At 42.4% G+C, this 25,511-nt stretch overlaps 1 protein-coding gene across 2 annotated transcripts; it reads right to left on the bottom strand.

Moving 5' to 3' along the window:
• Window positions 1–993: 993 nt before the first annotated feature.
• Window positions 994–25,483, bottom strand: camsap1b (calmodulin regulated spectrin-associated protein 1b). Of its 2 annotated transcripts, XM_077561396.1 has the most exons (19): window positions 25,030–25,483; window positions 23,869–24,032; window positions 17,910–18,172; window positions 15,160–15,321; window positions 14,270–14,350; window positions 14,029–14,061; window positions 11,945–12,086; window positions 11,135–11,274; window positions 10,943–11,039; window positions 10,707–10,830; window positions 10,294–10,379; window positions 10,137–10,221; window positions 6,092–8,381; window positions 5,086–5,222; window positions 4,790–5,013; window positions 3,900–4,002; window positions 3,713–3,825; window positions 3,516–3,634; window positions 994–2,382 (listed from the first exon to the last, which is right to left on the bottom strand). In XM_077561396.1, the coding sequence occupies exons 2-19, from the start codon at window positions 24,029–24,031 to the stop codon at window positions 2,086–2,088; spliced, it is 4,659 nt and encodes a 1,552-aa protein (XP_077417522.1). In that variant the 5' UTR covers window position 24,032; window positions 25,030–25,483; the 3' UTR covers window positions 994–2,085. The 2 variants fall into 2 exon arrangements, with proteins under 2 accessions (XP_077417522.1, XP_077417523.1); XM_077561397.1 differs by lacking the exon at window positions 14,029–14,061 and having other exon boundaries at window positions 25,030–25,482.
• Window positions 25,484–25,511: the final 28 nt, after the last annotated feature.

Here is a 25,511-nt window from a genome sequence, read left to right as displayed (position 1 = left end):
GGCTCGTATGGGCGATCGGCTATCCAATCATATATTCGGACCAGTGAGTTTGCTCGCTAGCCCCTCCAAATACAATTTACACTAGCAACCGGCTAAAAATGTTGTACCACGTTAGATTTTTTTTTTTTTAAAACAGACATAGCCAAGTAATTGTTAAATGGGGTGCTAAAAAAAAAATCTCATTCGAATTGTATTATTTAAAATATATTAAATATTTTTACTGTGAAAAACAATCACATTAACAATTGCATGGACCACAGTAGCCTGTTATAAATATAGCTCACCAGTGAAGGAACATTGTGAATTTCTAGGAACGTGATCACATGAAAATTGAAACACTGGCAGAGACTTTTAGAAATTAAATATTGCATATGGATGATTATTAGTTTCCTAATTACCGTGAGACATCTTTAACATAAATACACACAATCAGTTATTGACACTTTGGAATAGTTGCTATTACATCTACTGCACCACCTTGCGGAGAAGGCGTCGTATCCCCTCGCCATCGCAACCTGCGTTATGGCCCCCATCGCTCGCCACAAGCAATAAATTGAGAAGACCAACTTCTGTGGAGTGCTGAACAGGCTCACTTGAATCAATGCTTCTTGTACACGAGAGGAGGAAGAATCAAAACGTACCTTTCTGATGACAGATGAGATGCAGGTCGACTAAGCGGTTCATGTGATTACCGTACCTGGACGTTATCGGGTTTGAAAGTTCAACGGTTGCTTGGCGGAGCAGTGGTAACCATGATCCCGGGATGTGCTGTTCGAGGGTGAGAAGCTGAGGATTCTTGCTTCCTCAAAAAGCTTGTGAGACAAAAACCAAAAAAGGCAAAACTACTAAAGCAAGGGTGGGGAACCTTTTAAGTCAAGTCCAAGGGCCATAATCAATTGTTTACAGAATTACGTGGCACAGCGTAGGTTCCGCACCCGTGCTCCAAAGCGTGCGTGAGACAAAAGCAAATGACAAAACAAGCCATGAGAAGAATAAAAATAAAAACGTGACTTTAATTCCATTTCACCATGCTAGCGTATCCAAATAAATAGATGGCATGAGCTCAAAAAGCATACAAATCAAAAAGCAGGCTGAAAATAAAAAGGAGACCAGTGTAACACAAATGGTGACCCCATGCCCATACAATCCTTTTCGACAAACGCTCGCAGTAGTACGAGACCTCGCGGCCTCTTTAGTGTTTGATAAAAAAAAAACATAAAGTGCTGGTGGTGGTTTGCCGTCGCGTGAAGAAGCACTTATACAGACAGACGAGACCACGTGGCAGTGTGCGTCAAACCTTGGAGGAATGTTCTTTAATGGCGGCGCTCGGTGGTTTACATTGCATGACACGTTCGTATGATTGTGTGTGTGTGTGTGTGTGTGTCTTGTGTGTGCACCTTTTTGTCTTTGTGTAGCCCGGTGGAGACGACACAACTACGCTCTACACATCAGATGCGTTGTGATGAACACGAACAACATCAGCTCAAACTTGACAGCACACCACTTTGCAGAAAAAAAGAAAAAAGAGAAAAAAAAAAGCATTATGTCTGCACCAAAGATCAATAATCTCCCTTTTCAGACACCCCAGATAAAAAAGGGATGCTTCGATAAATAAAAGTAGTTAAAATTACCGCTTTTCAGGTCTTTCTTTGCTATACACACACGCACACAACCAGCGGGCAATTTAAAAGGCGGTTCGACAACAAGTACCACGATGTGTTCAAGGCCAAACAATTCCCAACATCCTGTTAACAAAACTAAAGCTGTTTTTTTTTGTGTACTTCCTGGTGGGACAGAAGTGCCACCATGATTCCATGAAACGGGAACAGATCGTGTCCAATTAAGTCTTTGTGACCCTCGTTCCATTCAGCAGATAAATACGTAGTGTAAACCACGCATGCCGTGCGCCTGAACGCGTCACACAAGGCAACGAAGCCAATCTCTTGTTCTGCAAGCAAAACTTGTTCCTGCGGGCTCTCCTTAGTAAAACCGTGCACGCCGGCGAGCAGCAAATGTGCGAAACAAAGCAAGATGGCGCTAGATGATTGAGGGTGGAGTGGAGTGTGCTCAGTTGACCCCCGCCTGCTATTTTGCGCTTTTCTTGGACGCGGCGCTCCTCTTGGCCTGCCACAGATGGTTGTGGATGGTCAGAGCGTCCACGCTGACCGACACGGTTTTGGCGGGGATGACTGTGAACTGCTTGCGGTCCGAGCTGTACTTGTACAGCTTGTCGATCATCTTCTTGCTGATGCTCTTGGGCCCCGTGCCCGTCAGCTTGTGGATCTCCTCCGTGTCCGGGAAGTAGGAGTAAAGCGCCCGGAACTGGCAGCCGCCGTCGCGGAACAGGATCATCATGTGATTGGACTCGCACTTCTCCAGCTCCTGCGGAGGGAAGAGAGCTCAGTTACAACCAAAGCAGCACAATAGCAGGAGGACAAAAACTGTCCAAAAAAAAAAAGTGGGGGGAAAACGGATATAAATAAAATATAATTAAAAATTAAATGGAAATAAAAACAACAAAAAAATATATGTACATGAATAAATTAAAGCAAAAATAAATACAAAAAAAATGTATATTATTCAAACAAAAATAAACATTAATAGAATTACATTTCTGTGGTCTTTTGGCTAATTCTGGCATATTGAATGTAAATTTTATTAATATGTCCTGTCCCTGGTACAAATAAATAGAGAAATAAAAAGATCTGACATAGATTTCACATGTTGATCAACCAATAGGCGAACCCAAGACACAATTATGGAGGCCGCCCTCTCATTTGAGTAACATTTCATGACGCATTTCATGCTGACAGTCAGCAGCATAAAATAAATAAAAATGCTCTGCTCTCATGTCTATTTATTGATTTATATTTAATTATATTTATATTTTATTCATTTCCACATTTATTTTTATATTTATTTTTTGAATCTAGTTTTTTTTACTGTTTTAATTAATTAATTAATTTTATTTATATATATAGTTGGTTGTATATCCATTTTTTTAATTTATTTTTGAATTATATTTTTTATATCCGAATTTATTTTCACTTTGTTTTTTTATATTGGCAGTTTTGGTCCTAGTTTAAACATATTCCAACTCAGGATAGGCAAGTACGGATACAAGGGCTGATACTGGCATTATTTTTTAAGTATCAACTAGTCATGGAAGCTGCCGATACCAGCCGCTGATGGTAAAGGCAAAAAAAAAAATAATCCCAAAGAAAAGTCTTTGTTCAACATTTTTTGTCATTGTGATAAATGAAATGTTATTCAGTGTTCCCTCACTACTTCACGGTTTGGTTATTGCAGATTCTCTTCATTGCGGGTTTTCATATGTGACATATGTAACCCGATTTCTGTTTAAGCCATTTTAAGATTAAAACGACGAACTTGAACATAGTTATTAAGGTGACGTTTTATCGTCGTCGTCGTCCTCATGTGTTGCTGGTTGTTTTGAAGTTGAACCTGGTACAAATGAATTAGCTGGCATTCAAATGAAAAAGACGCAAACTAACCTCAAGTATCTGATTCTTCTGCGGCTCGTTGACTTTTCCGGCCAGACAGCAGTGCGAGATAGCGTTGTGGATGATTGGCTTGTTGGATTTGGCACTTGGCTCCTTGAAAAGTTTCGGGCCTCAAGGAAGACATTTGAGAAGAATTAGCAACATATGAGAAAGGCTAGATAGGAAGAGGATGAATAGCATCAACTAACCAGTGTACTCAGCCAGGGATGCGATGGAAGACGCAGTGGAGCCGTTGTCCCAGTCCCTTTCCGCAGCCCGACTGTGATTGCGACTGCCGGGGAACGACTCCACGGAGTCGCAGCTAAAACGCACGACGAGAATGACTGTAGGGCGATGACGCAAACCGATAAGCGTAAATAAGGTGCAGCATCTTACCGGTGGGAGCCTGCGCCTCCGGAGTTGACGCTGTCAGCCTCGTTGGTGGCAGCGGAGGCCAGCGACAGACTGGATCCCGACTGGGCCGTGCTCAGGTTGTCGGCTGTGAGAGAAAACGGACATTTTTAGCTTCAGGAGTGACCTTTGACCCAAATGAATTCAAAATTAGATATAAACACATAAAACAACTGTGGTCATTTTGGGTAAAAACAAAAATGTTGACACACGCACTGAAACATTCAGCAACAGTCTGACGTGCATTCAAAAGTTTGGAAAATGTCAAATTATTTTCACCTGTAAAGGTTCTAGTGCATTTTCAGTTTATTATGAAATTTTACAAGACAATAATAATAATAACAACAACAACAACACTTAACCTAATTAATGTATTTTATATAAATTAGACATCGCTTACATAAAACCCTGTTCATATACTCCCCCTATAAAGAGTCCTAAAAAAACAGCAATAATAAATCCAAGTCCAGAAAGTAAAAACCCTGCCACAGTTTGGCTTTAGCCCCTAGTGCTAGCTAGCTAGCTAGCTCCCTAGGAGGTGAACAAGCACGCACCATGGGTGCTAGCTAGCTAGCTAGCCATCTTGCTCCCTAGCAGGTAAACAAGCACTATGGGAGCGAACTAGGGAGCTAGCTAACTAGCATTTGAGCCTAAAGCCAAAGTGTGGCAGGATTTTTACTTTCTGGACCTGAATTGGCACGTCTGCAGTGAAGTAGGTTTAGATGGCATGCTTAATAGGGTGTGTGTATTTTATTAGTGTACAATGTAAAGCACAGGACACACCACCAGAGGTCAGTGTTTACATGTGGTGGTTGGTGAGACGCCAAGAGGAAGAAAAGTGGAACACAGTGCGGTGAAACACGAGTCAGTCTTACGTGTGGAAGAAGAGCACTTTGAGACGTCGCTGGACGACGACTCTTTGAGGAGGGTCTTGGGTCTGTGTTTCTGCTTGGGTTTGGGAGTCTTGGGAGTCTTGGGCTTGACGAGACCTTGCTCCTCAAAGATCTCCTGCTGCTTCCTCCGCAGGTACTCCTGCTTTATCAGCTCCCGCCGCGTCTTCTCATCCTCCTTCCGTAGGCGATCCTCCTCAGCCTTCCGCCTGGTGTGGATCGAAGGCATATTAGCGGCTGATTATAGAGCCAACGCAAATATTGATTCTGAGGAATTTTACCTGGACTCATCGCGCTTCAGCTCGGATTCTGCTTCCAGCTGCTGCTTGCGGAGACGGGCCTCCTCCGCTTTCTTTTGCTGCTTCAGCAAGAATGCCGCTCTCTTCTTGGCGAGTTCATCCTCCGCTTTCTGCTCGTCCTGGAAGGTTGCAACGGAATGAGACGAGATGAAATCATCCATGTGCTGGGTGAACAACAGTTAACTCATTGACTACCATTGACGGCTATAGACGTCAAAAGATCCATTTTTAACACATTCACTCCTAGCCATTTTCACTGAAGCAATCCTCTTCGCTCCCGGCTGTTTTACTTTTTTTCCAGCTCCTTATAAGGTTGTGATGCGTGGATTTAGTGTGACTTCACATCCACAGAAATGGGATCTCTTGTTAAGGCTTTTTTTTTTTTAAGTTGGTGTAGCTCCAGTTTTATTCGAATGGCTAGTCACTTGAGCTGCAACTTGCACTTGTTTGCTTTGAGTAAACCAAAGTAGGATGTGAACAAATATTACTCATAAAGGCCATAGCTTGCTGCATTTTCTAGCTAGTTGACACAAGTTGTTCCACTTAACTCCCAGCCATTTTCACTGAAGCAACCCCCTTCGCTCCCAGCTGTTTTACTGGATTTTTACTGATTTTGCAAGGCCCACAAAATATTGCGTTCTATTGCTCTAAAAACATGCGCACAAATGGCCTAATAAAGCAATCTTGAAATCTGTTTTAAACGGTGGGGGAAACAGCTTGTTTGCAACATGGCCCTGGTTGATCTTATACTCTGTTGCCACCTGCTGGCCATTTTTGTTATGACCACCATTGCTTCAACCGTTCACTGCAGTTCAGAGGCTGCATCAAAGCCTTCTTCTGTATGCTCCAGCATAAAAAAAATGTATAAATAAGCCTTTAAAAAATAGAACGTATTTATAAGTTTTTGGAAGCAAATGAGTTAAAATACACTAAGTTGGCCTCAGACACTTTTGGTAATATAAACATCATTGTTAGTGCAGGCAAATACCTTGAAGAAGAATCCCATGACAGACTTCTGCTCTCCATCTCCTTCATCTGTAGTCGTCTCGGCAGCCTCCGCCTCCTCAGGGTCCTTCAGCTCTGACATGTCGACCTCAATCAGGGAAGCTTTGCTGCGCTGCACTTCCTCCGACGGCAAGTTCTCTTTCCCCGAGCTGTCTGAGGGGTTGAGCTGGGAGTCCTTCAAGGTGCTGGACAGGCAGTCGTCAAAGGACACTTCGGGAGCGGACAGTGCATTCAGGTCCACTCTGGTCGGAAGTCGCATGTTCGCATCGTCGTGAACCCTAAAAGCGGCGCTACGGGCCTGGCTAGAGGCCGTTTTGGTTTCTCCCGCCGGAGGGTTTCTGAGGCTGTGCGGGTCAGGATGCTCGCTCCTGGGGGACCTGCCCCCAGCTGATTGCCTTGGATGCATTTGTGTCTCTGGCCCACCCTGGGAGGGGGTCAAGGTCCTCGTGGTGTGCCGGCTTTGCTCTTTGCTCGCCTTTAGCTCAGTTTGCTTGGATCTGGAACTTCGGCCTGAGCTAAGTTTGGGGGGTTTTCTCGTCGGGGCGGTGCCGGAGAAGTGTTCCGCATAGTGTAAAGAGTCTCCGGTTTTAGCGTCACTGTGTTTGTCAGCTGCGAGGGACTGAGGAGTAGCACCGGGAGGAGAAAGTACATTCTGCTTCATCATCATTTCCTGCTGAAGGGACAGTTGCATCATCTGCTGCTGGATGCTGCCGATGGCTTCATGCAGCATCTCGATGGAGCGGTTGCACTCATTGAGGTCCAACTCTTCTTCTAGGTAGAAGCTGCCATTGTTTCCCTTCTTGTCGGCATCTAAGGCACCTGAGGGGGCGGGTCCCTCCAGCTCTTTGTCCCCTCTCAGGGCATCAACACACATATCGTCTTTAGCTAATGCTGTTACTTTCTCTCCATTGAGCTCGTCTTTGGAGGGGTCGGCTTTTACAGGATTGGGCAATGTCGCACCCTTGCCGCCGCCTTTCTTCACTATATGCAGGAAAGCGGCCTTACCCAGCTTCTGCCTCTGCCGAGCTGACAGCACTTCCATCTTCTTCTTTTGATGCTCGATGGCCCGACGTTTCTCCTCGAGCTGCATGCGCAGCTGTACGATTTCGGACGCGAGGACGTTCGCGCCGCCGCCCCCGTCAGCAGCGCGGTTGCAACCGCCCAGCGGTGACGAGGGACTCTGGTCTCTTTTGAGCCTCCAGGAGGACGGCAGGGGTCCGCTGCTTTCTGATCCATCTGGAGTGGTCCTTTGCGAGCTGGAGGCACTGGAGCGGAGGTCGTGGTTACTGCCGAAGCGCTGCTGCTGGGCTTTCCGCTCAGCGAAAGAGGTCATGCGTACGCTTCCGCTGGCCACGCTGCTGGCCTGCGAGTAAGCACTGAGGCAGGGGCTGGAGCGACCACTGCAGCCGTTGATATCTTTGTCCTCGTGCTCTTTGACATTCATGTCCTCCTGGAGTTTGGCGGATTCCTCTTCGTCATCCACATTAAAGCTTTTCCTTGGCCAGGCTCGATCTTTTTCCGTAACGGCCTCATCCAAATCCTCATCCTCTTCGTCCAGGTCTTCAAGGTCTGCATCAAGGCTCGGGCAAGGCTTTGTCTCCTCGGATTCTGAATGCAGGTAGAATCCTCCATCCGGCTCTTTCGACGAGAGGTCCACACTGCTGGTGGCGACGGGTCTGAAACCTGCTTGAGCCTGAAACGGCTCGTCTGACGAGTCAGGCTCGTCACCCGGGGAGGTAAAAGTTTTGTTCAGGCTGAGGGGAGCTTTCTTATGACCTGCAGGAGAAGATCCATCTCCCCTGCGTGAAAAGCCCCTTCCTGAAGATCGCAACCCCTCGCCACTCTCCTCCCCCTTGTTCAGGCATACCGACTTCTCTTTAGCTGGTTTCAGCACAGCAGGCATTAGCGGTTCTAGGTAAAAACCATCGGGTGCAGGTTTGGACTTTGGCTCTGGTTCCACCGCGGCAGCGGCTTGGGTCCCATCGGGTTGTTTGGAGACGGAGGCAACCTCTGTCCTCGCCACCGCCACCAGATTTTCGTCTTCGTAATCCAGGTTGACTTTTCCCAAGAGGCTGTGACCGTTAATTCTGCGCATCTGGGCTAGCGTGGGCTGGTGAACTGAAGTCTGGTGTTTCGGCGTTACATTGATGACGTTGGACGCCAGGCTGTCTTTACTTATCGAGCGGGCTAGGCTGACACTGTCGCCAGAGGCAACATCTGCATCGCTGTCAGCGGCTGACTGGCACATGAAGGGGTTCAGCGTGGACACTGGCCTGAGGAAGGAAAATAAAATACAATATTTATTAAAAGCATTTCTCAAAGTCTTCTGACAATTTAATATAACACTTTTTCAATCTTTTACCTACACTACTGTTATGTACTTAATAGTGGTGCAAAAGATCATCATTGAGCCTTGGCCGGTTCGGATCAGGCCCGATCCGCGATTGGTTGGTGGGGGGGGGGAACAAAAAACAAAAGTGCGCATTCACAGTCGATACCATTCTAACATGTCAAGGAAGCTGAAATATACAAATGTAACACGCTAAGCCTAACTTCAAAATAAAGTTTACCAAATACAGTAATATGGCAATGCAAATAGCCGTAGTACACTTTTACTTTGAAGTTGGTCCACGTCGTGGCGTGATGGTGAGCTTGAGTTCCCTTTTAGACGTTTCTTTGATTGACATTGTAGTTGCGACCAACATCAACACCATCCCAAACTCATGTTCAATCGCTAATTTAGGACCTTAACTCTTTGACTGCCAGACGTTTTCAGAAAAGGGATGCCGTGGGTGCCAGCCGATTTAAGCATTTTGACTGATCTTTCAAGGTCCACAGAAAATGATGTGTTTGGACTATGGAAACACACATACTACCAAATGAAAGATTGGACTCTCATCTTTCATCAGAAAAAAAAGTTTGTTTCTACCTTATTCCGTTTTTCAGTAATCAACAATAGAAAATGGTTAGTTTCACCTCTGTTTTGAAAAAAAAAAAAACGTCTTTTAACGTCTGGCAGTCCTCCATAGGATTTTACTAAACGTTATTTAACGTTTTTGGCAGTCAAAGAGTTAAGAAACTGCTAATTAATTACGCCGCCGTCGTATGATACGGCAGAAGTCTCTGACGTAAGTGGCTAGCGGCTAGCTGTTAGCATGACCAACGAGTGTCTGGCTGTCGGCTGATAAGTACGTTTGACAGCTGGTACATGATGGCTTACTTTAATTTTTTTTCTCAATATTCTGGACCAAGGCTACTTTGTAATTCACTCTACATGTTTAAAGGAAGGGAATGAGCCTTAAAATGCACGTTGAGGTATTTTTATTATCAAAAAAGAAAAAAGAAAAAAAAAAGATAAATAGAACTTTTGTCTTCAAATATTTTATAAACCCACACTGACTGGGGGTTTTCTGGGGGAAACCCCGTACACCACTCAGGAACTGTGCTTGATGGTTCTGACAGGGATGTGATTTGACCAAAGTGAAATTATCTGAAAATTTAGCCGGGGGTCTGGGGGCCGCTGGCACTCGCTCATGGGTTTTCCGTGTTTTTAAGTACTTTCAATGCACTCACATGACAAAGAAATAGACAAAACAACAGCATAAATTTTCAATGTATATTGAACTATCCCATATAAAATGGCAGTTTTAGTCAACTCAAAATCAGTCACATTCAAAAACATTGGACTGCCTTTGCTTTTAAAAACTATCACTGAGAATATCATCATATCTAACTAATGTGATTACTAAGTTAACACATAAATAATGTTGAAGAGTTCAAATTTCATGAACAAATAATTGTATCATGACCAAATGAAAAGTAACTCATATTAGAGCATACCACAAATGTCTTTGTTATAGCAGAAGATGTTATCTGTTATCATGTGCATACACAATGAAATACACAAAAAAAAAAAAAAAAAAAAAAAAAAAATCGGATTTTTTTTTGGGGGGGGGGGGATAAAAAAAAGCGGAATTCCGCGAATTAGCGGAAAAATCACATCCCTGTTCTGATTTTTTTTTCTTTACCTCTGTCTCTTGTCGGGCCAAGCGACAACAGAACCTCGGGCCTGTCTGTCCATCTGAGTTAAAGAGTTGGAGCGGTTCCTCAGACCTTCAAAGAAGAAAATATTGATTTGAAACGAGGATTCTGGAGCTCAACAATGCTGTAATGTGATGCTTTTACCTGCACCATCATCTCCTTGAGGCTTCTGTTGCCTCTGGCGCAAAGGCAAGAGTGGGTGGGAAGGGCTAAAGGATGGACCTCCTCGACTGAAAACAAAATATATCTTTTCATTTTTGGGTATTGTCAACAGTTCCCTAAACAAGCATAAACGGCTTTGTTTAAACAAAACGAAACCAGCAGGGGGCCTGGACAAAAAGGCAGAGGAGAGAATTGAAACAAAAATGAACTAATGCGAGAAAATATGATCATCCTAATGGTGACAGTCAGTGCAAGTCAGTCAAGAAAACAGCAAAAGATAAAAAGAGAATCAGGCAGCTTGATGTACAAACTTCGACAGCTATGACAACCTCACTGCATTGAACCTCACTCCTAACACGAGCCAATGTTGCAGCAATATAATATGATGAGATTACCTGCTACAGATTTCAGGGCCGCTCTGGCTTTCCGGCACACCAGGACTGGCCAGGAAGCTTCGCTTGGTGGCGTTGGAGATGGGCACTGATGGGCGAGAACTCTTTGGCTGAGCAATGGCTCGAGCTACATAATGGACATTGGAAAAAATGGTAGATACTCATTAATAAAGTTAAGGTGTAAAGTTTTGGTATCATTAGTAACGAACAAAACACTTTCATCAATTGGGCAAACCTACCATCTTTTGTCTCTTGTAGATCCCGGGGCAGGACAAATTCTGGCTTGACGGTCTCAAACCACCAGAAGAGTTCAGCAATGAAAACCATCACATTATGCTGCGCAGATAAGTAATAATTACCCATGGTAGCTTTTTTTTCCCATATTTGAGCCTTTTATGGTGAAATGATGTTGAAACAGCAAGTCATTCTACCTTGAGCACAGGAGGCGAGTAGAGTATGTCTTCTGTTGTCAGGTAGAAACTTTTATTCAGGTACTCATTAGCAAACTCTCTGAGCAGGTGGATGTTGTACAGGCTATCAGCCATGGAGGGAACTTCCTTCAGGCAAATATCTGATCAGATATAAAAAGAGCTGATCAGATAAGGACTCAATTGAATAGCCCGTTGGGAGTACATGTCACGGTAATGGAATAAACACAAACATTTTTCATGTTGTTTCACAAATTCTTAATTCATTTGCTCCCAAAAACGTATAAATAAGTTCTATTTTAAATATTACCTTGCTTCCTAAAGACATATTTATATGTTTTTTTATGCTAGAGCATACAGAAGGCTTTGAGGCAGCCTCTGAACTGAAGAAAATGCTTGAAGCAATGGTATTTATTTCACAAACGGCCAGCAGGTGGCAGCAGAGTATAAGAGATCAACCAGGGCCATGTTTCAAAAAGCTCTTTAACCACTGTTTTAAACAGATTTTCGAATAATGATGAAACTTAGCTATATTCTAATGCTAATTGCTGCAAAACGGAAACAGATACAAATATACTTTTTTTTTCCTGATGAAAGAAGAGACTCTAATCTTTCTTTTGGTAGGTTGCATGTTTTTATAGCAATAGAACAGAATATTCCATGGACCTTGCAAAATCAGTCCAAATCCAGTAAACCAGCTGGGAGCGAAGGGGGTTACTTCAGTGAAAATTGCTGGGAGTGAATGAGGTAATATGGAGTTCTGAATTTTGATGTCGCCAAACTGTACACAACATGCCTGTGTGTTTATGTTACCTTCCAGCTTCATGAGGTCTGGGCAGTAGTAGTGGACAACCGTGAGCAACGCAGCTCCATCACAGACATCTCTCATCAAATCTTCCAACAGCGGGAAGAAGGGAAGATGGCGGCCAGACGCATGTTCCCGGCGATACCGGACCTGAACATAAGGCGGCCAAAATCAAATCAGACGCAAATACTGGCACATTAACGAAAACACGACCACAGTCACAAAGAGCAAATCCTTGGGCACTGAAATGCACAGCTTGACCTCGTCAAAGCACATTTGACTCAAGGATGTTTGACGTTGTTTGTTGTCTTAAGCTTTCTTTTTAAACATCCGAGCAGGGTTCTCCCTTTCAGAGCACAAGGTTTTACTTGTATTGACATGGACTGAAAAATGTCAGGATGTGCTTACATAAAAAAAAAAGGCCCTGTGGCACCAGTTTAGGGAGAACCCTGAAGAGAGCAGGTTGCTGATGGTGAGATGGAGGTGTTAAAGCAGTGAACAACAAAGAGCCTTAAGCCTTTGCCAGAGGGTGGCCAGTGATGGAGCCCAGTCAAAGGAGGCGAAGAAGAACCAGCATAACGGGAAGATGGGTGATCATTGTGTAAAAACCAGTGTGTGAAGAAAATCCCCAGTTTGGATCTGCAACACATCTCTCTACTGAACACTTTACTTCTGCTAACTGTGGTTCATTCAGAACGCAGTTGGAGGATGCAAAGAGAGCGGAAACAATATAGAGCTATTTGAATGAATGCCCTTGGACATTATTGGGAACAGAAGTGGCAAATCCAGGTTCAGAAAGTAAAAACCCCGCGACAGATTGGCTTCATCCCCAGGTGCTTGCATTTACCTGCTAGAAAGGGAGCTAGCTAGCATCAGGGGCTAAAGCCAAACTGGCAGCGTTTTTACTTTCTGGACCTGGATTAGCCACCTCTGATTGGGAATCAATTATCAGCCTTCCAATGATATAAAAATACAGTTTCCCCAAAAGCAAAATTATTGTTCCAACTAGTAAATACCGATCCATTAACTGTAATTAGGTATTAACTCACTCAGAAAGGCAATCAACCACCTTTAACAGAATACAAAGCAATTTGAGCCTGTGGGTCATTATTTTAAATATATGAAATGTGACAGACATGCTCAGACACCAAACAACATTCTAACGAAATAATTCCGTGAAAAATTGTCAAATCCTCATAGTTTCATGGCTATTTGTTTGTGTTTGATATCATCATCCAAAATTAAGGATTTGGGCATAAATTAATTGTATCCGTAACTTTCACATAGTCATATCCATTAGGATTAGGAATACAGTGCGTTGCTTCAAGACATTGACAACTACTGGATCAAACCAGTCCTGTAATTCTTAACTCTTTGACTGCCAAAAACGTTAAATAACGTTTAGTAAAATCCTATGGAGGAGTGCCAAAGACGCTAAAAGACGTTTGTTTCAAAACAGAGGTGAAACTAACCATTTTCTATTGTTGATTACTGAAAGACGGAATAAGGTAGAAACAAACTTTTTTTTCTGATGAAAGATGAGAGTCCAATCTTTCATTTGGTAGTATGTGTGTTTCCATAGTCCAAACACATAATTTTCTGTGGACCTTGAAGGATCAGTCAAAATGCTTAAATGGGCTGGCACCCACGGCATCCCTTTTCTGAAAACGTCTGGCAGTCAAAGAGTTAACAAGCAGTTTATCAATCACAGCCATTCAGAGCAGAGGTATGTTAAAATAAGTGAATTATGACCAGAAGAAAGAGTGTGTGAGCAGAAAAGCCTGATGTGATTACAAAGCAGGTCAGTGTACTGCGAAAAAAAAAAAGATGTGCCAACAATGAGTTTTATCTGAAGCAAATAGAAAAGAACAAAAATCAACAGGGTTTGCTTTGGCTTAAGACGAAATAACACACATTGTTTGATTTGAAATAATAAAAAAAAGAAAAAGCAGGAAGACGGTTCCATCGCCTTTGTACCCCCCTTGACTAAAAGCAGCATAGGATGAGCTTGAACAAGCCTCGTGAGGTGTGCACACATCAACACAAAACTATGCGTGCAGGAGGAAGAGGGAGGGGGCGACTTCCAACTTACAGGGACAAGCTTCCAATACCATTTGGAGGGAGACTATCCCGTTGGCAAGGATAAGAGAGGGAAAGGAAAGGTATAGTCGGGGGAACAGGAGCAGAGATATTAATAGGTCAAAGGTATTAGACAAAAGGATTGGCGCTGCATCCCATTTAAACTGAGAAACACAGAAAAGGGTCAGAGCAACACGAAAGCAAAGGTAAGAAGCGACATAAAGAGTAACTCATCATTAGGAGAACTTGTTTACCTTTTGGTGACTGGGGGATTCCAGAAGGTGGTGCTTGACTTTGTGCTCCTTTTCGCTAATTTCCCTCATTTTAGTGTTTACCTGAACACATTGTAAATCAGCGATTAACTTTTTTTTTTTTTTTTTTGGCCAGGCATATTTGGTACAAGCAATATGTGAGCATGCTCATTACACTTCACAGGGATGTGATTTGACCAAAGTGAAATTATCTGAAAATTTAGCCGGGGGTCTGGGGGCCGCTGGCACCCAGCTAGGTCCAGGGCAGTGCCCTGGTGGGGGGACAAGGGGGGCCCCGGAGCTCATGGGTTTTCCGTGTTTTTAAGTACTTTCAATGCACTCACATGACAAAGAAATAGACAAAACAACAGCATAAATTTTCAATGTATATTGAACTATCCCATATAAAATGGCAGTTTTAGTCAACTCAAAATCAGTCACATTCAAAAACATTGGACTGCCTTTGCTTTTAAAAACTATCACTGAGAATATCATCATATCTAACTAATGTGATTACTAAGTTAACACATAAATAATGTTGAAGAGTTCAAATTTCATGAACAAATAATTGTATCATGACCAAATGAAAAGTAACTCATATTAGAGCATACCACAAATGTCTTTGTTATAGCAGAAAATGTTATCTGTCGGAGTCATGTGCATACACAATGAACTACAAAAAAAAAAAAAAAAAAAAAAAAAAAAAAAAAAGATTTTTTTTTTTGGGGGGGGGGGAGATAAAAAAAAAGCGGAATTCCGCGATTTAGCGGAAAAATCACATCCCTGTCTTCAGAAAAACAAGCGACCTGCTGTTTCACCCATACGTCCCATTCTACTCATTACACTCAAGACCAAATGTGGTTGCTTTTAGTGTTACACATATTTGTCGATACCTTATTGATCCAGAAAACCATGGCATCCTCCAAGTCAAAGGGAAGCTCCTTGGAGGGATTGAAGGTAGAGAAGCGCTCCACAGAGGCCACCACTTTCTCAATGCTGATCATCTCCACGGTGTAGGCCATCATCAGGGCATCAATCATGGGTATGTGGGCACTCTGGACGAGGACCAGATGAGCGGATGAGCATTCGGAGTTGTGTCACACATACACGCACACACACACACAAACAAATGTGGGGAAGACTGAGGAGGTGATATTTGATCCAAAAACTGTGGGTGACCACGGGCCAGTCGTCATTAAAGGCAATCACATCAGCCAGGTGGGTTCATACAGGTATCTGGGGGTCCACATTGACAACACACTCAGCTGGAGGGTACATGTTGGAAGTCTCTGCTCCAAACTCCAACAGCGTCTCTATTTCCTACGCAGACTGAGGGTCTATGGAGTGGAGCAGAGGATCATGCTTGTTGTTCTACCGGGCTGCATTGGAAAGTATCATCAGATACGGCATTGCGGCCTGGTACGGCAACCTGACCTGTGCAGTCGAGGTCACAGATTGCCGGTCTGGTGCGGACTGCCGTGAAGATCATGGGGGTCAGGAGTCATCCTTCCCTACAGATGCTTTATGAGCAGTCCGTCACCAGACTGGCACAGAAAATTGGTACTGACCCGACTCACATTCTGCATCATGAGGTCCAGCTACTGCCTTCCGGCAGGAGATTCAGGGCCCCCAAAACCAGGCTGAACCGCTACAAGAACTCATTCCTGCCGACATCCATCAAATTACTTAACTCGTTGACTGCCAGACGTTTTCAGAAAAGGGATTCTGTGGGTGCCAGCCGATTTAAGCATTTTGACTGATCTTTCAAGGTCCACAGAAAATTATGTGTTTGGACTATGGAAACACACATACTACCAAATGAAAGATTGGACTCTCATCTTTCATCAGAAAAAAAAGTTTGTTTCTACCTTATTCCGTTTTTCAGTAATCAACAATAGAAAATGGTTAGTTTCACCTCTGTTTTGAAACAAACGTCTTTTAACGTCTTTGGCACTGCATAGGATTTTACTAAACGTTATTTAACGTTTTTGGCAGTCAAAGAGTTAATAACCGACATTAACTAAGTGGTGCAATATATATATATAGAAGTGTGTGTGTATTATTTATTTTAATTATCTCTCTCTATTCTGTTGTTTTTCTCACTGTAAACTACTGCTGCACTTCTTATTTAATTTTGATTTTATCTCTTTCTATTCTGTTGTTTTTTTCCTTACTGTAAACTGCAGCTGGACGGAGTCCAGGAAAAAGTTCCCCACGGGGAAAATAAAAGTATATCGTATCGTATCGTATCGTATCGTATCGTATCGTATCGTATCGTAAACAAGCAAAGCAGATGGCTTACAAGTATCTGCTGAGGCACTAAAACGCTGAAGCTCACAGTGTCTTTCAGGTTTCTATGAACATGCTTTGTCAAGTCAGCAAAGTGGGAGGGGCTTTCAAGCGGACAAGTGCTGTCCCGCACAGGATTTTCCATCCCCTCACTGGGCTTTGCGTCTGGCCGTGTGGAGCATTACATCATGCCGCAAGCAGGAGAAGCAGAGCCACACTGGTCTCCATGGTAACAAACAGGAAGGAAGACCGCTTAAAGCAACTAAGCTGGCGGTCAATGTTTGTTCTGTCCACTGATGAATTTCACGGGGTTAAGACAATATCATGCAGGGAACGTCCACAGCCGAATTTAAACCTATTCTGAGACGCTAGATCACGTTCCAGTTCAGCTATGCTAATTTTGAAACAAATAATCACATATGAAATGTTGTGATTTAATTTGTTCCAGGTTCAAACTGTTTTAACTGTACGGGAAAACTAAATATACAAAAACATGAAACTATTTAAAACCAGAGTGCTTTAAAGGGGACGTAGACTTCAATATTTTCTGACAATAATATGTTATATGTGACCTCACTAGTCTTACATTTGTGAAATATGAGTTATGCAGCAAAATCCAGCCGTTTTTATCCATCTCAGGGGGTGGCCATTTTGCCTCTTGCTGTCAACTGAAGATGACATCACAGCTACTCAGGGGTCATGCACTGACCAATCACAGCTCATCTTTTTTCTGAAGCTGAGCTATGATTGGTTGTTTACCTGAGCAACTGTGATGTCGTTTTATCTCGACGGCAAGTGGCAAAATGGCCGCCTTCTGATATGGAGAAAAACTGCGAGATTTTGCTGCTTCCTCATATTCCACTAACGCAATATAAACCAGAATATTGTATTTAGACTAGTGTGGCTGCATAGAACATATTGTCAACAACATTTTTGGGGGTTGACTTCCTCTATAAAAAAATTTAAAAAACACACACCCAAAAAAATAGTAACAAACAAAGATTTTAGTTCTTTGTTTTCATCTTTGTCAATTGATTGCATATGTGCTAACAGGGTTTGTTTTAAATGTATTTATTAGGGTTGCAACTAATGATTATTTTAATTATCTATTAAACTGTTGATTAGTTGGTCGATAATCGATGAAGGCATCTAGGCACACCTTCATTTGCATATTGTCAGGCATAATGAAAAAGCACAACCATGTTGAATGACAGTCCTAACTAGAGCTGTCACAAAGAAATCTTTTTAGAATGGATTACCCTATCGATTATTCCGTTAATTACCCGAGTTATCACCGGCCCCACAATTTTTGTGGTCGACTTACCCAAGTACCCAATTGTTTTTCCTGACTCACCATTTTAATGGGCATACCAGCCAGGTCCTCCTCCGTGACTGCCGTGTCGTCGCTCTCCACAACATAAATGCCCTTCCTGTCCAGAGACTGGATGACGGAGTGGTGCGACTGGAGGGACGCGGCCTGCTCCGTCTTCAGGATGAGGGCGCAGACACGACAGTAAAGCTCGCAGGACAGCAGCAGGCGGATGACGGGGGGCTTGATGTGTTCCTGGTCGTACTGGTCTGTGTAGAAGGGGTCCCTCAAGTCCTCTGGTATATGGTCTGAAATCACCAGATGAAAAGTTAGTTCATATATTTTAGCCAAGCAAACCCTAACTCATTCAAACCCAAAATCGTATAAATGTGTTTTTTAATACTTTGTCATGCACTCCCAAAAACGTATTTGTACGTTTTTTGTAATGCTAGAACACACAGGCTTTGATGCAGCTTTTGACATGAAGAGGTCGCTTCAAGCAATGGTAGTTATTACAAAAAGACGCCCAGCAGGTGGCAGCAGAGTATAAGAGATCAACCAGGGCCATGTTGCAACAAGCTCTTTTTCAGAGTGTTTTCAACAGGTTTGTGTGTGATGAAAATTAGCTATACTCTGATGCTAATTGCTGCAAAACGGAAACAGACACAAACATATTTTTTTCCCCTGATGAAAGAAGAGACTATAATCTTTCTTTTGGTAGGTTCCATGTTTTTATAGCAATATAACAGAATATTCCGTGGACCTTGCAAAAATCGGTCAAAATCCAGTAAAACAGCCGGAAGCGAAGGGGGTTGCTTCAGTGAAAATGGCTGGGAGTTAAGTGGAACAACTTGTGTCAACTAGCTAGAAAATGCAGCAAGCTATGGCCTTTATGAGTAATATTTGTTCACATCCTACTTTGGTTTACTTTGAGCAAACAAGTGCAAGTTGCAACTCAAGTGACTACTAGCCATTCGAATAAAACTGGAGCTACACCAACTAAAAAAAAAAAAAAAAAAAGCCTTAACAAGAGATCCCATTTCTGTGGATGTGAAGTCACACATCACAACCTTATAAGGAGCTGGAAAAAAAAGCACTGGACTTCGGTATGCCAAAACCAAGTGGCTAAACTAAACAGGGAAGCTCAAGATAGGTGTGAAAAACTTTTACAAAATTGAGTTTGACAGCAGAACAAGCGAGGAGGGAAATAACCTTGTTCCACTAAATCTGCTTTTGCACCAAGTGAGCGTGTGAGTAGCGCGACGTGTTCTGTTCTGATGGGATAAAAGAAGGCAGCCGTCAGCGGCTTCACGTTCACAAAAACAAGACAGGCAGCTTCTTCTTGCAGGCCCCCCCAGAGCACTTTGGTTCAGAGAGGATCATACAGAAGGGTGAGAAGAAAAAAAAGTGAAAAATAAATGCAAAATGACCATGAAAATGATCATCCAGCAAGAATTCTAGGTAGGAAAACAAACAACTGTACATCTTTTGGAATTAAACAGTTGCTAAATGCATCCTGCTGTAGTTGAGCATCACATTCCTTTGCTAATGCAGTCCAGGAATCAATATGGGCCTCTGCTTGGAAGTAATGGGTGTCTCCCTCCTCACAAGTGGAACGGGGATTTAATGCAACTGTCATTTCAGCGTGTCCATGCACTTAGGGCTACAACTGAATACATGATTTCATACAGATATTGATTGATGTGGATGGTAGTTCCTTGAAAATAACACCAGAGGTGGGCTTTATGATCTGATGTTCAAATAAATAGATGTCGAGAAGAAAAGCGTTGCAGCCAAATAACAGTATTTATTGTGCCTGCTGTGAAATTAATAGGGCAATTAAAAAATATTCCAAAATGAATGATGTGGTGCTAATCAAATAATAAATAACTTCTGTATACGTTGTAAAGAACAGGATGTTAATGAGAAAAATGAACACTAGAAAAGTCATTCATCCGTTCCAGCACCCCACTGTGCTCCTTTGTGAGTATGCGACTTGGCCACTAAGGGGCAGTACAATCCACACATACATACAGTATGTACACGAAGAAGACACAAATACTCAGTAAAATGATGTAACCCATGTGAGGAATAAGTAGTTACAAAATGGATGGATGGATTTATTTTTATTTTTTTTTTTCAGATGATAACGATTAAGATATAGCGATAGACCGATTATCGGTGCTGATATTTGGCATTTTGACAAATATTGGCATCGGTCATTTTAGGAATCCGAAGGCCGATAAAGATGGTATCTCATCGAGTGGTGAATGCTTGCGAACGTAGTGAATTTAGGGTTTTCATCAGGATTCATAAGATGTTCACAGACAGTTTTTACTTGTCGCAAAGACATTTCGAACATTTTCAGGTCAATTTTTCATTGCCTGTGAAGATCTTTTGAACACAGACAAAAAATAAATAAAAATTAGCTACATTTGCATGCATTTGTTGCTCATTGAGATACAGGGAAATGTTCATGCATACATTTATTTAAATTTCCACTTTATAAAAAAAATGATGCCAGCACTGGGAACTCCCTATACTTTTTATCTATAAAAATAAAATAAAAATAAAACATTAAGAAATTATGATGAAATTTTTGAAAACTTTATTTACAACAGAAAACTTTAGGGAACTATTCACTTGCTTAGTTTTTAATTTAGCTCAACACATGCTGATGACCCTGGAAGCTTTCTGCAATTTTTTAAAATATTTTTTAAACAAAGCTGCCAATTCTTTATAGGTAAAAAAAAAAGAGTTAATTTTTACAATTTTGACGCTAATATTTTCTCTTTTATTGCAAATGCACATCAACTTGAAATATTGGTTATCGGTCACCGTGACTACTAATAATTGGTATCAGCCTTGAAAAAAAAAAACATATCGCTCTATCGCTAATAAAGAATAAATACATACATGTATAGTGATTAGCATTGTGTGTTAACGTTTTGCTAACAGACTTTCCTAAGGCAAAGTATATGGTTGTTTTAAATACATGTGTAATTCTTTATTTTGTTTACTTGACAGTTTGAAGTTTCTTGTTCGAAGAATTGCTCACTATCCGTCAAAGTGCTGCTTGCTGAGGAGCGATTTGGTCTAGCGCTCGGGATTCCTAGACAGTTTGTATTTCTATTAACAGCGCAAGTGTGCGATTGTGTACGTGACAACAAAGGAGTCGAGAGGGGAAAGCGTTCCCGTTTGACTTAATGCCACAGGCGAAGGCATGGTGTGGCAGCTGCACCCTCCCCTTTTTCTGATCCCATTAGGACGGCGCTGGGCTTAAAAGTGTCACACTAACTGGGATGGGGCGGAGCACGAGATGAGCTACATCAGAGTTAGCCAACCGTCTTAAAAAGCGCAAGCCTGGGTACAAGCAACAAGGGTTTAGCTGGGACAGGTGCGCCGTGTGCCTGACACCGTGTCTGGTTGTTGGGAGCAGCTGTGGCCGCCTGAGGGTCAGACGGCAGACAACACGAGCACGCAAACATCCAAATACGAGCGACACACTGTTTGTTCTTGAATGCCGCACGACCTCCAGCATCTTCTGGCACCGGTATTTGCAAAAGAGAAGGCAGTTTTGCCGAGTGTGATGCTGCTCGGCTATGTCAAGTCAACAGTGGGCATGTAATGGCGACTAATGACATTTAACACCACATGAGCCACAAATTAGACTTTTATATTCAGTTCCCAAAGGAGACCAGCCTCCCGTTGGACCACTCCAAGGGGTACAGAAGCCCCCGTCTTCATCGTTAGCCAAGGCCCACACTAAAATGATAAGCTAATTGATGGATAGATGAAGCAGACGGGGTACCTTACTCTTCCCGAGAGGGAAATCAAACAATAGGGATTGGCGCCGATATTGGGCATTTTGAGATTTGAAATCTGACGGCCGATAAAAAGGTAAATCAACCATTTTAATCTCAAGGAACTATTTATTTAAATTTTCAGTTAACTTTATAAGAGATGCTGCTGACCCCGGGAACCTTCTGAACCTTTTGTTTTTGGTCAACATTAAAACAAATAAATGTGAAAGTTTAAGATGGTAGGTATTTTTAAATTTGGGATTTTTATAGAGAGCTATAGTATTTACTTGTTTAAGTTTCCATTTAACTTTTTAAGACATACTGGCAACCTTGGGAGCGCCTTGAACATTTCGTTAGAAATGTAAAATTAAGTCTATTGTCTAAGATTAAAAAAAAGAAAATTGTGAGCCGAGTGTTATCTCACCTGTGGGTATGTGTTCCCACAGCATTTGAGAGTGAATTGTCGTTATTTGAAAGAAAAACACTTCCTAAGTCGACGCTAACTTCCTGTTAGCATTTGAATGAGATCCTCGCTTCCCTTTTAGCATTAGCGCTATGCTAGCGACGTTTCAAAAACAAAGCATATTTAAATATCAGTGGATGTAATTCTTAACGTCAAGTGTTTAGTTTTACAGTTAACTCCAACTGAGGTGTCATTAAACATCTTAAAGGACGCTTAAGGACAACTGAATAACCAGAAAAACATATGCTACACACTTGCTAGTTGCTAATGCTACGCAAGCAAACTGGTACATTCACAGCGTTGGAAACTTCGGTTTTCTCCGATAACGTATTAAGGGGCAAATAATAGGCCCAATTGGTCGGTTGTTTTGGCCAATGTTTGAAGGCCAATAATCGGCCGATTAATCTGTCGGGGCCTAAAAAAAAAGGACATTTTGAAAAGTCTGAAAATTTGTTCAATAAACATGTTTTAAGACTTTACAAAAAAGTCAAGATTGGCATTTGTAAGCTCAGCTCGAAATATTGGTTATCGGCCATGGAAAAAAAAAAAAATCGGTTTATCTCTATTAAACAATCATCGACAGTGTGCCTTCTTCAGTCCCAATTAGTTAGTCTCTCAACTTCGTCCAATGCGCTCCTGGTTTGGAACCAAAATGCCGTGCAATGAATTACACGAGATTGCTCTCTTCTATTTATAGCAAGACTGTAAACATGAAGAAGATTTAGATTTTAAATTCTGTGTTCAACTTTAGACCGACCGTACAAACATAGCCAGCACCTAATAGCCAAAACGGCCGAGCCAAAAAAGGAGCATGCTTGGAGAACCGGCGGCGAGGAAGTTGGCATATGTGGCGAGTGTATTGACTTGTTTACAGCTGCTGGAACGTCAACCACGATAACATTTAGCAGCCAAAGCATACAACCACCGGTCACCATACTGACCGGCGACGTTCAAACTTTTTTTGTTTGTCGGAGAAGGGGCACACGGGGCGACGCAATGTTGTGTGTTCGGTCTGAACCAAGCATAAGCAACTGAGTGAAATAGCAAACAGTATTCATACAGGTGTCCATGATGACGGAAAGTATAACAATGGCTACATAGCGATATGTTAATCCTGAGACTTTGCCCGCTGCTGTTGAGTGAAAAATCTGCCAAGCAGTGACGAAATAACGTGAATGTTTTATGTCAGCAACGGCTCAGGAAAAGTAGGCTGTCTCACATTAGTTTTTGCCACTCTGTAAAAGAAAATAGCGTTGAAGAAACAACTGCATTGTATTGATACCTTGTGTTAATGGGACAAACAGGACGGCGCAGCAGCTCAATTTGCACACGGATGGATTTTTTTCCCCCTCAATTTAATGAACTCGTACAAACGTCCAACTGTTACGTAATCCTTAACCCGATTTAGATGAAATTCCACTGGCCATGTTACAAGTATGAAAACGATACTGCCAGCCAGGCATTGGATGATAAGATGGAATTTAGTGTTGACTGGAGTGCACCAATAATTCCTTCCCCCGGACTCTTGTTGTCAATGTTTTACTAGAGGAGCTCAACATATTGTGCTGACTACAAATGTCTTGAGAAGAGCGTTCCTATTGGTCCAACGTAAAACGCACTTGAGTACAGTTTTAAGCCTGTGATGACCGACTGATGTTTCACTGGTGAGAAAAGCAAGTGAACACAATCCACATGCCAATTACAGTTTTCTTTTGTGGATGTAAACTGAGTTACTCACCGATGCCGTAGGCTTTAGCAAATAGCCACCGCAGGTTGGCGGCTATTTTGGCTCTCGCGGAGTCATACATCTCCAAGGGTATGACATCCATGGCGCCTTCTGCAGACCCAGTCAAGTCCACTTTCCTCCTCGTACCGTCCCCAGCACACAAATCAACATCCATCCTATGGGAGGAAAACATAAGTATTACAGTTACATAAATAAACATAACTGATTATGCAAGTACAAGTGGTTTAATTTAGCGTTATTTAAGCGCAGTGTAAACGTTCTAAGTACTGTGCATAATGTTACAGTTGCCTACAATGTGAAATATACTGAATTTTTGTTTACGCTGTCTTAAATTGAATAAACATGACCATGATGGTGGTTATTGAGCGCTACAGTTAAAAAAAATAAATGAAAAAAAATTAAGATGTCACTGTCTGGCTACTATGTATAAAAATAAGACAGTGGATATTTTGCCGTGACCGGCACACACACACAAAAAAAGTATACAGAGCGGGATCCGCACTTTCGGGGTGAATGCCTTAAACCATAATGCTACAAGCTAGTACACATTTAGAATTGGTACTTGTAGTTCTCGCGCGATTCACGGCAAAATAACACCAAGTCGGGAGTTTCCGGTCGCGGCAAACTATCCACTTTCATTTGTTCTTTTGTTTGTTTTAAAAGTGTCTGGCTACTTTGCATAAAAAGAATGAGGAAGCACTGCTGGAAAGTTTGTAAATCTTAATCTGCATTACCTTTGTAAATTTACTTGTACACGAGCGCAGTACAAACCATTAGAAACAGTGCGATGCAGCGCAGCGTTTCTTTAACTGGCCCCAACTTTGATTTACTAGGATTATGACTATAAACCACAATTGTTCTTAATGAAATTCAATTAATCCGACGTATATGTTAATGTTACTATTAATGGCCGATGCTAGCTTGACGAACAGGCTGTCATTGCTACCGAACTAATTCAGCTGTTTTTACTGCATTTGTATATCAGGTGTATTCTGAAAAGTAAATGTCGATCTTTTACCGACGACGCAGCAATTAGCTAGGAACGTAATTGGCTAAACAGGCATGCGTGCAAATACACGACCAGCTAATCGAGCTAACTACAACGCTGGCTAGGTAGCGTGTTCCTCCATACCTGAAAAAAGCCCATTTTACCTTCAAATGTGTAGATCCAAGTCACCCTTTGGTCCAACCGGGGTCAATAATCAACCGAGAACCCGCCTCGCTCTCCAGTGGGCCGCTGCGTAGTAAAGCCCCCGCCGCCTGCAGCACATCGTAGCCGCCAGCTAATGGTGCTAACAGGGGAGGCGAGTCAGAATGGTCTCCCAGCAACAACACCCCATTCGCGGCCTTTTTGACAACGACTCCGCGATGTAAAAAAAAAAAATGGACGCTTAAAAATAACGACAAAGTAGGGAAAACAGGCACGATGGACAATTGGTTCCGGGTGTTCGAAATCTACCCAAGTGATGAACGACGCCGCATGCTAGGCAATTTGAATTCCCATAACTTGAAGGCTGGGGGCAAAGCAAAGCACAAGCTGTAAGCAGCAGCAGGGAGGGCGTTCGCGCTCTGCTACCGAAAAAAAAAAACGTTCTCAGAGTAGCTACTGCGCATGCGTGATTACTCGACACCAT

Source organism: Vanacampus margaritifer, chromosome 3 (assembly GCF_051991255.1).
Source record: "Vanacampus margaritifer isolate UIUO_Vmar chromosome 3, RoL_Vmar_1.0, whole genome shotgun sequence".
Lineage (NCBI taxonomy): Eukaryota > Metazoa > Chordata > Actinopteri > Syngnathiformes > Syngnathidae > Vanacampus > Vanacampus margaritifer.
Note: the sequence above shows the minus strand (reverse complement) of the source record. Positions and strands in the feature narration are given on the sequence as shown.

Bases quoted from the DNA above. Each gene is read 5' to 3' on its own strand.
- camsap1b (XM_077561396.1), bottom strand. From the start codon at position 24,031: ATGGATGTTGATTTGTGTGCTGGGGACGGTACGAGGAGGAAAGTGGAC. The intron at 10,831-10,942 runs GTAGGTTTGCCC...TCCATTATGTAG, and splicing joins TCTACAAGAGACAAAAGATG to CTCGAGCCATTGCTCAGCCA. The intron at 2,383-3,515 runs GTTAGTTTGCGT...TTCCCTCCGCAG, and splicing joins AGAAGAATCAGATACTTGAG to GAGCTGGAGAAGTGCGAGTC.